The sequence below is a fragment of the Varroa jacobsoni genome, unplaced genomic scaffold (assembly GCF_002532875.2).
Source record: "Varroa jacobsoni isolate VJ856 unplaced genomic scaffold, vjacob_1.0 scaffold_231, whole genome shotgun sequence".
NCBI lineage: Eukaryota > Metazoa > Arthropoda > Arachnida > Mesostigmata > Varroidae > Varroa > Varroa jacobsoni.
The window spans coordinates 41,008-53,566 of record NW_019213133.1 but is presented as its reverse complement, the minus strand read 5'-3'; the positions used below and the strand labels follow the sequence as shown (position 1 = coordinate 53,566).

At 45.3% G+C, this 12,559-nt stretch overlaps 2 protein-coding genes across 2 annotated transcripts in view; both read left to right on the top strand.

Annotated features, from left to right (window-relative positions):
• The window catches only part of LOC111273836 (uncharacterized), a 29,380-nt gene that overhangs the window by 9,599 nt on the left and 7,222 nt on the right, over positions 1-12,559 (top strand). Inside the window, exons 3-9 of the mRNA XM_022855820.2 lie at positions 8,184-8,441; positions 9,101-9,452; positions 9,876-10,528; positions 10,719-11,019; positions 11,301-11,481; positions 11,644-11,830; positions 11,963-12,423. Of these exons, the coding sequence (XP_022711555.1) occupies positions 8,184-8,441; positions 9,101-9,452; positions 9,876-10,528; positions 10,719-11,019; positions 11,301-11,481; positions 11,644-11,830; positions 11,963-12,423 (2,393 nt within the window). The remainder of the gene's footprint in view (positions 1-8,183; positions 8,442-9,100; positions 9,453-9,875; positions 10,529-10,718; positions 11,020-11,300; positions 11,482-11,643; positions 11,831-11,962; positions 12,424-12,559) is intronic.
• LOC111273837 (uncharacterized) lies at positions 1,765-5,696 on the top strand. Its single transcript, XM_022855821.2, has 2 exons — positions 1,765-4,436; positions 4,972-5,696. Exons 1-2 carry the CDS (start codon positions 4,127-4,129, stop codon positions 5,082-5,084), a joined length of 423 nt encoding a protein of 140 aa, XP_022711556.1. The 5' UTR covers positions 1,765-4,126; the 3' UTR covers positions 5,085-5,696.

Below are 12,559 nucleotides of genomic sequence, written 5' to 3'. Positions count from 1 at the left end.
AAGAAACGAAATAGGATAGGTTTCGAAAATACACTTTTTTCCTAAAGCATTAACGTTTGTAGTCTAAAGTCCAGACTAAAGTTCGCTCATAATAATACAACACGAGTGTATTGGAAGCCAACTCCTCTGTTTATACGTTGTCAGTTAAAGTCTTGTTGATTCTCATTCTTGAGTAGAGCTATTCAATGTCAGGATCTTGGAATAGTGTCAGCAAGCTTTGCGGGACAGTTCCGCTATAAACTGTGAAGTTCAAGGAATTGCTCTCGCATATGCTTTAAGGATCCCAGATTATCATGGCTACGATTTTAATAGACGTGCATTGGAATTCATACAGTACAACAGTAGTATAATGCTAAAATTAGATAAATAATCCCCATGTCATAAATATATCTTTCAAAGTTGGTGTAAAGTACCTATATCTGACTAAACATTTCCCTGACCAAGCATGTTACAGTGTAGATGTTACCCTATAGCTATCTTTTGGAGAAATTTATTACGGATCATAATAGCTTAGTGTAAATTATTTTGTAGACGCTTGCGCGTGAGAGTAGGTAAAGCGAGATATTGGTATGTTAATCGATTGACACGGATGTGATGCGCATATATTGCATACCCGGCTAAGTAACATAACAAAGAACAGTTGTATGAAAGAAATTATGCTTAGCATATTACACACGACCCTCGTTATATTTCTGAATGAAGGAGCCCCTAGCCATTACTAACGTTCGCTCAAAAAAATGAGATTGCAAAGGTGTCATGTGACTTATCGCTCACCATGATGAGCCACTTTAAAGTGAAGGTTCTAAACATTAAAAGAAAATACATTCATTACTATTTTAAAACCAAACCGTTCCGCTAGGACTGAAAGAGACTTTTAAAATTTTCAAAATTGACTGGCGCTGTTGTGCACAGGTTTACTTGGATGAAACTGAATTTTGTACAAGACTGCCTTAAATAAATCAACTGTTGCCAGAATAATTCCTGAACAATGGTTTGTCTTGAGAAAATTTACTTTTAATAATACGGCTGTACGGATTTCATTGACTATACTAGTTGACACACAGGCTGCTTCAGCAAACCATCAGTTTGGGTTTAGTACCGTGAACACTGGAGTTTGTTTTGACACATCTACAATTAGCGTAGCTTTAAAGATAACAGATGCTTGATTTCGCTTTTTGGTCATCGCTGTTTCAAATTTCAGTGTTGACAAATGTTTACTATGGCATATGATTAATCATGTCGTCTTATAGGTCTGTTGGAGAAACTCCAGGTAAGTGTACCAAGACTCAGTCCGGCAGACCTTTTCGCGGCATATCCTTGACACTGCATCGAACAGGGGTTTCCAAAGGACTGTTCGCACATTAAAAGTTATTAAAGGCGTAAAAAGGTTTCAGAACTAATACAACTGCATACACGCATACACCTGTACATTAATTGAAGAATAAGCAGATTCATGAAATGCTCTGTAGATGTCTCCATTGGACTTTATAATATATAAACGCTCGTGCCTCAAGTGTCTGATAACCACAATTAAGTTTCCTTTACCTAATTAGTAACCTAATAACTTAAGCAGTTACTTTAAGCTTTACCATAAGTGTTATATTTCTCGTCGAAGTCTTTAGACAGAGGACACTTAGGTAGCAAAATTTCTTTGTAAATATTGCGAGACCTAACTTACTGTGAGAACTCAGTGTTCATTACATGCAAAGCAAATAGTTCGTATCTCAGTGTCGTTAACCTGATCCGGGTGTCAGCTTTAACTCTCTTCATTTGGACTGATAATCGCAAAACCCAACACTGGTCGCTTGGTCGGCTACCTATGAGTCCTCTGAAAGTTGAAGGCAGTCTACCAGCTGTTTTCAACGATCCTTGCTGCTCCTCAGCAATCTCATCACCTCGGAAGGTTGCGCTCTGTTAGCTCTCCTCTCTTGCTTACCTGCTCGTTTGTTCCTTCTCCTGGAACTCTTCTGCTTATGCTGAAGGTCGCCATAAAGCGCGAGAAGCTGGCCGGGCGAGTGGGTCAGAACAGACTGACTGAGGTGACCGTGCGCCGGCTGGATCTGGAGCTCGTGTATTAGTGGGGTTTGGGGTAACCTTAGTGATGGTGGCGGTAGTTGTATTAGCGATAGCGGTTTCAGGACGGTACTGTGGAGAAAACTGGGACGACCTGGGGGAACTGACAAGACAAACAGGGAGAAAAAGAAAGAGGTGGAAGGAGAGGGAGGGGTCAATGTTGGTGACGAGGGTGAGGGGCTTGGAGGAGAGGTAAGCGGATGCCCTCCCCCAGCAATCGCCAACGATGATGACGACGACGACGATTTTTCCAGGGGAGAGAACAGAGTCTGGCTAGCTAGAAACTGGCAGAGGCAGGCTGCTAGCGAAGGAAAACAGTGACAACGGCGACGCGGCTACTAGGAAATTCTAGCCTGGTCTTGTCTGCCTTACAAAACATACACAGCTACTACTTCGTAGCGACCGCCGACAACCCCCAGCCACTATTAAACAGGCCACCGTGCATTGCGTCCGACGAGCAAACGCTGCCTGCCATTACTACCACCAAATCCACGCACTATCATTTGTACGCTGGGAACAGGAGCTTAAGCAAGCAGACCGAGGCAGCCGCCTGCCAGCCTGCCAGCTATACAGTAAGCAGGCATAGCCAAGCTGAACCAAGTGAGTTAGCTCTGAGCTCCATTGCGCTCGAAGCCGTCCGCTACCCTGCGTTGAATGGAGCTCCTACCACTAATATCGGTCAGCACTAGCGGCAGCGGCGGCAGCCCAGCAAACTCTACATAAAGACTGCAGGGTGCCAGATACGTTGAGATCATGGTCACGAACTAGAGCACAGCAAAACCCAGATATTTTTATAGGGCAAGATTGTCGTAGTTGTGACGATGGATGTGTGATCACGTTGCAATGATGAGAAAGTTTCGCTAATCTCTGCCACAACTACTAATCGGAGTGAAGTACACTTCTACGCGTCATGTGGACCTGCTGTTCATAGTTTCAGTTATATCTCCGATCAAGAGGAAAAGAGTCGAGCTTGATAGACAGCTTGTTGGTGGTGTGAAAGTTTAGTTATAAGAGTATTCAGTTGGCTTTATCCGTTGCCTCTGTTTCTTCTATATGTGTCCTACCTCCATAGATGTGTTTAAGCAGTTATCTATCTGCTTGTTGATGTTCCTGAAGTTCATGAGCGGTAGTCGGTCGGATAATGAAGATCTTTGGAGATAATCGTGCGACACGGTGCTTTAAAAAGGGTGGCTCTTTTATTCTGTGCTTTCATCCGGCAAAACTTGCCAGCTCAGCTCTGGGCAGAAATACAAAGAGAGATAACTATTAAGAAAAAGTACCATCAGAACAAGCGCACTGAAAGGCATATATATATTATGCATGTTTTAGGCGATTAAGCATTGAGAATACGCTGTATGGGCAGTGTCCATTTATTGACGTTTGGGAACTACCTCACTTGTACCATTGTTATTTTGGCTTTCTTCATGTTAATACGCTGATGATCAGGTTGGGAACGATTTTTGCTGATCGTCGTGCTTGACAAATTAAACCAGCGTTAGTCACTCGACCAAAGTACTTGACCTGACTACGGAAACAACCTCGAATTAGCTGTTGTTCGGCACATACTGTAAATTGTTCAATCGGATATAACTTGTAATCAGCAGTCTGGCATTGAGACGAAGCTGAGCTTGACCCAGTACTTTTAGTGTCTTAGCTTTTGAGGTGATAGGCAGAATACCGTTGCCAGCCCGTACCCATTTGTGTAGATTTCTTCGTTCGGGAACTCGTCCTACTGTGTACTTCCCCATGAGTTTGAGGTTGCACGTAAATGACCGCCAGAGTTGGATGCAGTTGAGGGGCTTAGACTTCTCTAGTGGCAGCCCCCGGGGCAAACACAGGACGAAGCAGCAAATGGTTAAGAAGAGTGACTAGCAGTTAGTAATCATGCATCTCTCGACCTGGGTCACAGACGAGTAATAGCTAAAGATAAATCGTGTTAGACCTTTGCCGGAAGCTAGAGCACAAGCAGCTGATATTCTTCGCGGGAAGACAAACGCTCATCCTTGCGCCTGTTCCTATCTGTTATTGTGGTCACGATGAGGAGGATGCCGCAATGAGTTCGAATAACATCTTCGGCCTACCACTCAGTGGGCTGAATGGACTTAGTGGCCTCACGAACCGACCAGACGGCCTACCTTCTGGCCCTGGTGCTTTGCCCCCGGTGCCGGTGAGTTCGTCTGGACCTGGGGCCGGAATGGCAGGGGTATTGCCGCCTCTCGTCCCGTCGCTGTTGCTGGGACCGCCGTGTGCGCCTCTGCAGGCAACTGGCTCGCCGCACCCTGCAACACCACCGGGGCAAATGCCTTTTGGCTTCCTTCGTCCATTCGGCTTTTCTGACTATCCTCAATTACCTCCACTCAGTGGTAAGTATAAGCTAATAATAACGAGCTGGGTTATTATTGTGGGGTTTGCTATTGTCGTTGTTGCTGCTGCTACTTTTTTGACACAATCATTTATGTTGGGTTATGTTAAGCCACAGGCATCGAGCTCAATTAAATTACACGCGTTCTCTGTCTCGCTGAAGTGCATCATTTGGAGAAAACACCAGGTTATGATCTGATTAGCTATTTATTCGGGCTGCGCAAACTCATTGTTAAATCGAACTCGGTAAACCAGTAGCAATCTTTGTTTTTTATTTTAGTTCCCTTATAACGCCGTAAATCATTATATCGAAAATGACTGGTAGATATAAACGTTTAGAGTCAACTCGTGCCATAGAAAGGTTAATGTCTAAGTGTTCTGCATCAAACACGTTTATTGTTTGTACAGTCCGTATGAATTTTTTTTTTACCACGCTGTTATGCAGGCTAATAGGGTTCGTATATGTTGTACACTGAGAGAGAAAGAGAAAATTCCCATACGAGTAGCATCAAGTTCTAATACCGCGAATGAAACCAGTTTCAGAGTTCCACTTCGTTTGCACTTCGTTCAAGTTGAAAGGTGAATCCGTTATCAACTTGTGGAGCGATGCTATCGAACTGAATCTCTTCGATGCGCAAATTATCACTTGAGGAAGAGCCCAGTAATATTGCAAGCTCTGGCTGAATGACGCAAAATTGGGTTTACTTACCGGTCACGCAATACCTTTAAGGACCCATAGCCTACTTAGCTTTTAACTGTGCTATACGCTAATTAGTGAATAAAAAAACCATACCAAAAGTTTTTCGAATAATTGATAATATCGGTTTAGCCATTTTATTAACGTCCTCTTGGTTTTTCGACTAATGAAGAAATCTCAGCGGATCTCCCTCGCCAAATCTAGCACAGCACCTCGGTCAATTTAGTCCTTTACCGTCTTGGAATCATGTAAGATGTGGTTAAATGTTTAAGTCCCCAGCCAGCTCTCATTAAAGACTAATCCCAAACGAGGGGCAAGCTGATTCAGTGTCCCCGCTCTTCTCTGCTTGGGGAGCGCTCGCGGTAATGCTAGACGTGCTTACACTTAGGGTTACCGACATTATTCAACCGCATTAAGGAGGCACAATGGAGCACACGCTGGCTGTCTTCGGGTCAGAATCACGGATGACTTTAAATATGAATTACAAGTAATTAGTACATGCTTGTCAGTTTCTAAAATATTAATTATCTGAAGAAAAAAAGTAATAAATAAATCTTATATTTTATATTGTCGTCTATTTGGGTATATTGTATGCGGTATCCTCGTAATCATTTTTATGTAGAACAGAGGGAATTGATCATCAAATCGTCACAAAGCGAATATTTTGGCAAACACTAACGAAGCTTCCTTGTTCATATTAGCCAAAACGTACGATGACCCGTTGCGTAAGTAAGCTAGCAGGATCCATCCAACATTACTACCCACTCAATGTGCTCTGAAATTCGGAACAAATTTTACGAGAAGTTCTTTACCTCGGGCATTATGCAATAGCTAGCGTGGCGCTAGCGCCCATATTTGCACTTCTTTACCGCCTACGGTCGTGGTAACATTAACTATCGATTAATTAGTTAACAGCAGTGATCTAATGACGCTTTTAATTTTCTAAATATTTTGGGTGACTGTACTACATGCTCTTCTAACATGGACGTCCTGACATTGCCCCCTCGTCCATTACTGAGAGCTATATTACCCTGTATGACCCTTTTTTTGGCAGGAACTATCTTAGTCGACAGGCGTTATTTAGTAAGGCCCTAGACGCGTCAAGACGAAGAAGACGACGAAGAGCGGCTCAAGCAGTAAAGAAGTGGAATCTCGTTCTTGGTGTGGGCCAAGTGGGCCGGCGGGCGGGCAGCCGACGAGAACGAGTCGCTCTCGAGCGGACGTTCGCTTAGGGTATTAGGAAGACTATGGGGAAAAGGGCGAAAGGGGATTTGGGTCGGGCAAGTGAGCTGGCTGTCGGCTGCATTCGAGAACCAACGCTGTGACAACGAGATGAAGTGAAGGGAGGAGGCAAAAGACCCGTGGGGTTGGGGAGCTTTCCTTTCTCTCCTTGACTGTCGATAAACGGAGTTGGCCGACTAGTTGCCCAGGCGAGTTGCAGCGCAACGACCAGCATAGATCGAGTGAGGCCGACCTTACCTTTGAGTAAATTGGAGCAGCAACGACAGTTTTGGTAGCTGTGTTAAAAGCCCCAAGAGGGTGGGTATCCAACAAGGTTTCGCCTATTTATTTAGAGCATAGTCAAGCTCGAAACAGCCAATTAACAAAGGATGGACGCAGCTACGTTTGCTAGCATACGTTTGCTTGTCGTACCAGTAGCAATTGCAGTGGGCGCCGCGTCCCCACTGGATTTCGGCAAGAAGACAAATGAATGAGAAGAAACAACCCAGTAGATGGTAGGAACTAGGCTTCGCGCTATTCGCTACTCGAAACAGAAACGCCAGAAGCCATTCATTGCTGTCCTCTACTGTTACCCTTGCTACCAGTAAACGAGATGGCTCTATCTCCCGGAACGATATCTGCTGCCTCCTTAGCCACGTCCTGGTCCGGCAGGGGGATGCCTCGTAGGAGTAGCGGGCCGTGTTAGGCAGCGGTGTTCCACGACGAGCTCAAAAGGGGACAAATGTAAAGCTGTGGTGCGAGCGAAGGTGGCTTAGGGGCCGAGACTACTGCTGCTGCTGCCGGGATGTTGGAATGCGGGAGGCAAGCTATTCTCGAGACGTTTGTTGTGGTAGTTGTTTACACGGCGGTAGCGGCGTCCGCGAGGACACTGGGCGCTGTAGCGGCAATGGCTGCTTGTTGGTGCCGCCTGTTTGTCATGTGCCGCCCAGCAGCCAAGTTGCCCTTCGCTGCCGCCCGTCGTCGCCGTCGCGACCGCCGCCGCCGCCTCCGCTGTCGTCGTTACCGATGCCACTATCTACCTAAGCTACCCAATCTATCTGACTAGCTGCTTGGATATGTCTGCTTACACTACTGCTCCTGCTGCCCATGATGATGTTGATCATGATAATGCCGTCCGAGGGTAAGGGCAGAGGCTCAAGGTGGAGCGAGTTGGAGTAGCGTGGCGCGTGGAAGATCAAGCGGCAAACCCTCGGTTGCGACGCGAGCAGGAGACAGCAGCATGAACAGCAAAACAGGGGCAGCTGACAATCTCTGAGCGGGAAGAAGCGCTACTAAGAGAAGCATGCGGCAGGCTAGAATGATCACGTCCATGATTCAGCGGCTTTTAGGACGAAGAGGAAGTGTGATGGCACGGAGTCAGTTGTGGATTTTCTATAGGTAGAGGGGTAACACACTCTTCGTGGAAGCCTCATGATCTGAGCAGGGATGGAGACAGCGGATGAAGTATACAGAGATACGGCAAAATGTACTGAATACCGACGCTGTGTTGTTGCTTCGTTGTTGTCGAAAGAAATAGCAGCGGTATCAGTAGCATGAACACAATTACCAACAAACAAATGACACCAAGTGAGTCCGTTAAAAATCCAGCTAGCAAATCAAGTAGATTTGCTGCTTGTAACTGCCATAAAAGCAAGAAACAAGCAGAAAGGGTCACTTCGAAGAACCACAGACCCATTAAAGGGAATTATAACCGTTTTATTTCGCTACTTTGTTTTTTATTAGCATTATAATTTAAAAAATTGTTAGATTGTAAATTGACATATATGATTTGTTGTTGCTACCGTGAATTTCATGCTTTCGGATATTTCAGGATACCCCGGTCATTCTAATGGGCTACCCCCAGTACCTGGATCTAAAGCGGGTTCGGGGCGAACCCCAGCGGCTATTACTCCGCCCTGTCAAGGAGCGCAGGGACCATTTGGAGGAATGAACGGGGCCTTCCTGCCGCAGCCTCCCAACGCAGCTCAGACATCGGCACAGCTCAGTAATGGACAAGTGAATACAGTTCGCACATCCAGCTTTGCGGCGGCACTTCGCAAGCTCGCTAAACAAGCTATCGATCCCACGGGTAAGTAAAGCTGGCCCTTATTATTGATCGGTAATATAATACTATAGCTCAATCCACCTATAAGTTGGACTAATTAACCAAAGTTCCAAAACAAACGCACTTTTGTGTGATTTGCTTCTTCAAGTTACGTACGATGTCTATGATATAACTAATCTAAGTCATTGAGACACAGCTTTAACTAATATAAATTATCAATGCGAAGGTAACGAAAGCTAGTAAAATGAATGGAAGTTTTGGAGGAATGGAGTTTTGGAAAATGTAGTAATCCATTTCCTCTGCCTTCTGTCTATATATTAAATTATATTTAGGAACACTTCGAACACATTTGTGAATGACAAAAATTGTGATACTTCAGTATATAACTTCAGACTAAGGCGAACGTTAAGGTTTTAAAATCTCTGGTACAAAATATTATTTAACGGTTTATAGGATTGATTCAAGAAGCTGTCTAGGAATTGCAGAAAACATAACTTTACAGTACATCGAGTAATATATACAAGTTCGATAGAAGCGAACATTTTCGAACCAGTAAAAATGGCAATTATGTGTTGGAAAATCAGGTCATGCCCGATGTACACCAATTTAATAAATGATTTCTTAGTTTTTGCTTTGTTGAACTATTCACTGACGATCATATAATTATTATATTGCTGTGTTAGAAGCCGCAAGCAAAGAACCTCGTTCCCCGGGAAGTCGAGCGCCGCCGATATCATCATCTCCCATTTCCAATGGCGCGCCTGTGGCTCCAACCAGCTGTTCCCCGACTGCCGTTTCTTATTCATCATCGTTTATCTCATCTTCGTCAGCGGCAAAACGGCCTACGGGTTCCTTGGGCCAGGGACTGTGTGCGTCGCCAGGGGCCGGATCAGACGCACGCAAACCCATTGACCTGACAAGTACAACGCCCGAACCACCTACGCAGACATCCGCACACCCCCGAGCTTCTCCTCATAAAAAGCAATCACAGCAACAGCAGCAGCCTTCGCCCAGCAGAGGATTTCAACCGTACAGGTCACTTTTCACATGCAACTTTTATGATAAGTCGTCATTTTAGAATGCACCAAATAATGTAAGCCCTGCACGTATTTCCTCTTCCGTATAATTTTATAAAATTATTTTCGTAAGTTGTTTGCCTCAATGAGCAAAACTCTTGGATCTTTGTGAAATTTTGAGGATTCTTCTTCTTCTTTTTCTGTCTCGCTCTCTCTCCGTTTCTGAGGGCTCATTTGATACGCATGTGACATTTGCCGCGTATGTTTCGATAAGATGAGATAAAATAATTCTGCATAAATGAGTATGCGTACTTTGGATGATTTCAAGTAACACAGTGCACTCACGGGCCGTTAACCGTTTCCCGAGACGGTTCCTTTCGAACGAACGCTCTATGATAACCTAAATTTCATTTCTGTATGGGGCCTTAACGTATAACCCTAGGGCGGGTAGTGGCTCATCGATTATCTCTAACGGGTCGTCATCATCGTCGTCAAGCGTTGTCGTTCCATCAACAGTCCATCCGGGAGTCGCAAGTACCGGCAGTGCAACAACTTGTTCAGCCGGTTCAAGCAGCACTAGCGCTGGGGGTGCTGGCGGAATTTCCACTGATGGTCCAACCGCCTCACCAGGTCTGATTCCGCATCCATCACCGCTTCCACCCCCATACGATTACAACCAGTATTTGTTGCATCATCATCCAGCGTTCCGTCTCGATGACCCCGCGATGTTTCTAGACCCGCGGTATGCGGCCGCGGCGGCCGCAGCTGCCGCCGCTGCTGCAGCCACTCACGGTCATCCCCATTCACAGCTGCAACAGCAACAGGTTGTTGCAGCGGCAGCTGCTGCAGCTGCCGCCGCTGCCCAACAACAAACTGCGCATCACCAACAACAATCACAACAACAACAGCAGCCAACGCAATTGCAACAGCCTTTCAATAATCCCTTTAGCCATCACTCACTTCAGCCCGCAGTATCCCCGAACGCTAGTGGGGGTGGCTCGGTTACTAGCCGCAAGGATGCGACGGAATCCACAGCAAGCAAACAGCAACAACAGTCGTTGGTACCATCGACGTCGCGAGGTTCGATTATACAGGGTAAGGCCAGAGGAAATAAGCTGGTGGTCGAAAGTTAAGGGATAAAAGGCTTTGATTCCTATCAAAAAGGTAGCTATCCATAGTCAGAATACTGGAATAGTTATATTTCGCAAGAAGGACAAATGAAAATAAATAGGAAACGATCAACGCCCTTACTCGTTCCGGAATTAACTGTTCTCGTTTTTAATAGGTACGCCGCGCTCAGAACCGACCTCTGCGATCGGGGGAGCTCCTGGTCAGCCTGGAAGCACGTTTGCTGCTGGACAGCAAGATTCAACAGCAATGGAGAGCACAAATGGAAATCAATTCGGGCCACCCAGTTCTACACATCCTGACCCGGCCTGGTTCACAGCTGCCCGTCTCGAAATGGAAAAACGTAAGGACTACGAACTGTTTCTTCGAGAGCAAGCCGTTGCCGCTGCAAGTGCTGCGACAGCACGTGATTGCTCCACACAAGAACCGCAACAGGCACAGCGTAACCAATCGCAGAAGTAAGTTAATATTTGGCTAATTACGACTCTCTTTTAGCTTTATTTACTTGTGGTGCACTTGATGGTAATCGTAGACAAGATGCATATTAAATAATAAGTCCCTTAACAATACAATATTCGTGTCAGTTTTATCTGCATCGCAAAGCTAAACTATGTAAAAAAAAAAACAGATCGTTTCGACTTGTAACCATCAAGTGCTACAATCAAAGGTACGAGATCCTTGCACTCAATCACTAACACTTAGATTTGTTTGATATCATGTTTTATCTTTAATTATATAGTCAAAGTTCGCGCAGTTCAGCATCTCGTGCCTCTATAGGAGGTCCGGAGAGCAGTAGTGGTCGCAAGTCTAATAGCTCGTCCGGTTCTCTTAGTATGAGCGGTGGCGTTCAGGGGGGCTGTCCTGCAATCGCACAACCCATCGGAGGCCTTCAACACCACCTTAGTTCCAAGTTCCAGCAGGTATTCTCACAAAGCAAGATATATAGCAGCTGAGTTTTTTTTTTTTATTTGTGATCTACTGCCTGCATGCGAGTGCAAAATACGAACATCTCAGGTCACTATCGCTGGAAGCTCTGCAAGTCAATAGACATATTGGGGTATCGTTCCTGGCTCGTATTGCAGGTGACACCGCACTCGAATAGCGGAAATAGCACGAATGGAAATGGTGGCAAAATGCCAGGTCTACCTGCTGTTACAGGACCCTTGACGCCGGGTCTTCCCCTAAATGCTGGAACAGCTGGCGCGTTTTCACACGTACTGCCAAATACGTTCAACGAAAACAACAACATAATTCATTTTGGAGAAGAGGGTAAGACTACACTGCATTGGAAGGTTTGCATCTTTTCGCAGTTCTTGTCACAAATACAAAACTACTGTTAACAATGTTATAGTAACTAATTTGCCCTTTAAGGAGGAATTAATTATGGCTCTATTCGTTTAGGTATGCACGCGCGTCTGTTAGAGAGCCAAAGCCAGCAACACCAACAGCAGCAGCATAAATTAGTAAAGCCAACTGTGATCCAGCAAAATGGGATGATGCCACCGTTTTATTCGCTTTTTTCTGCCGATGCTCTACTGGGTCAATCGGGCTTGCCATTTAACCTCACGCAACCGACACCCCGCGTGTCAACTGGTTCTAGCGCACCTCCGGGGTATCCTGTAGCCTCTATTAGTTCACAGGCTCTCGTGGGACAAGGTAACATCGATGCCCAAGCAACTATTGAAGCGCCCCTATTTGGGTTAGAGTCTCGAATCGAGGAACCTGACGAACAAGGTGTAATATCAGCTCTCGACCTTCAAATGAAAAATAAGGACTGCATCGGCGGATACGTTGAAAGAGACCTCAAAGTTTTTATTGTATCATGGGCTGGGCCTAAAATCAAGATGGAATGCAGTGAAGAGGTAAGTATTTTCCCATTTGTGTTTTATGATAATTCTCAATGCGGAAGACATACTATAGTTAAGGCCTGTTTTTCAAATGAAATACGTGGAGTAGAAAAGAATGACTATGTTTTGTAGCACAACTGATACGTGATTC

Excerpts from the sequence above, each read along its gene's own strand:
- LOC111273837 (XM_022855821.2), top strand. The coding sequence starts at position 4,127 with ATGAGTTCGAATAACATCTTCGGCCTACCACTCAGTGGGCTGAATGGA. Across the intron at positions 4,437-4,971 it reads TCAATTACCTCCACTCAGTG|TTTCAGAGTTCCACTTCGTT; the intron begins GTAAGTATAAGC and ends GAATGAAACCAG.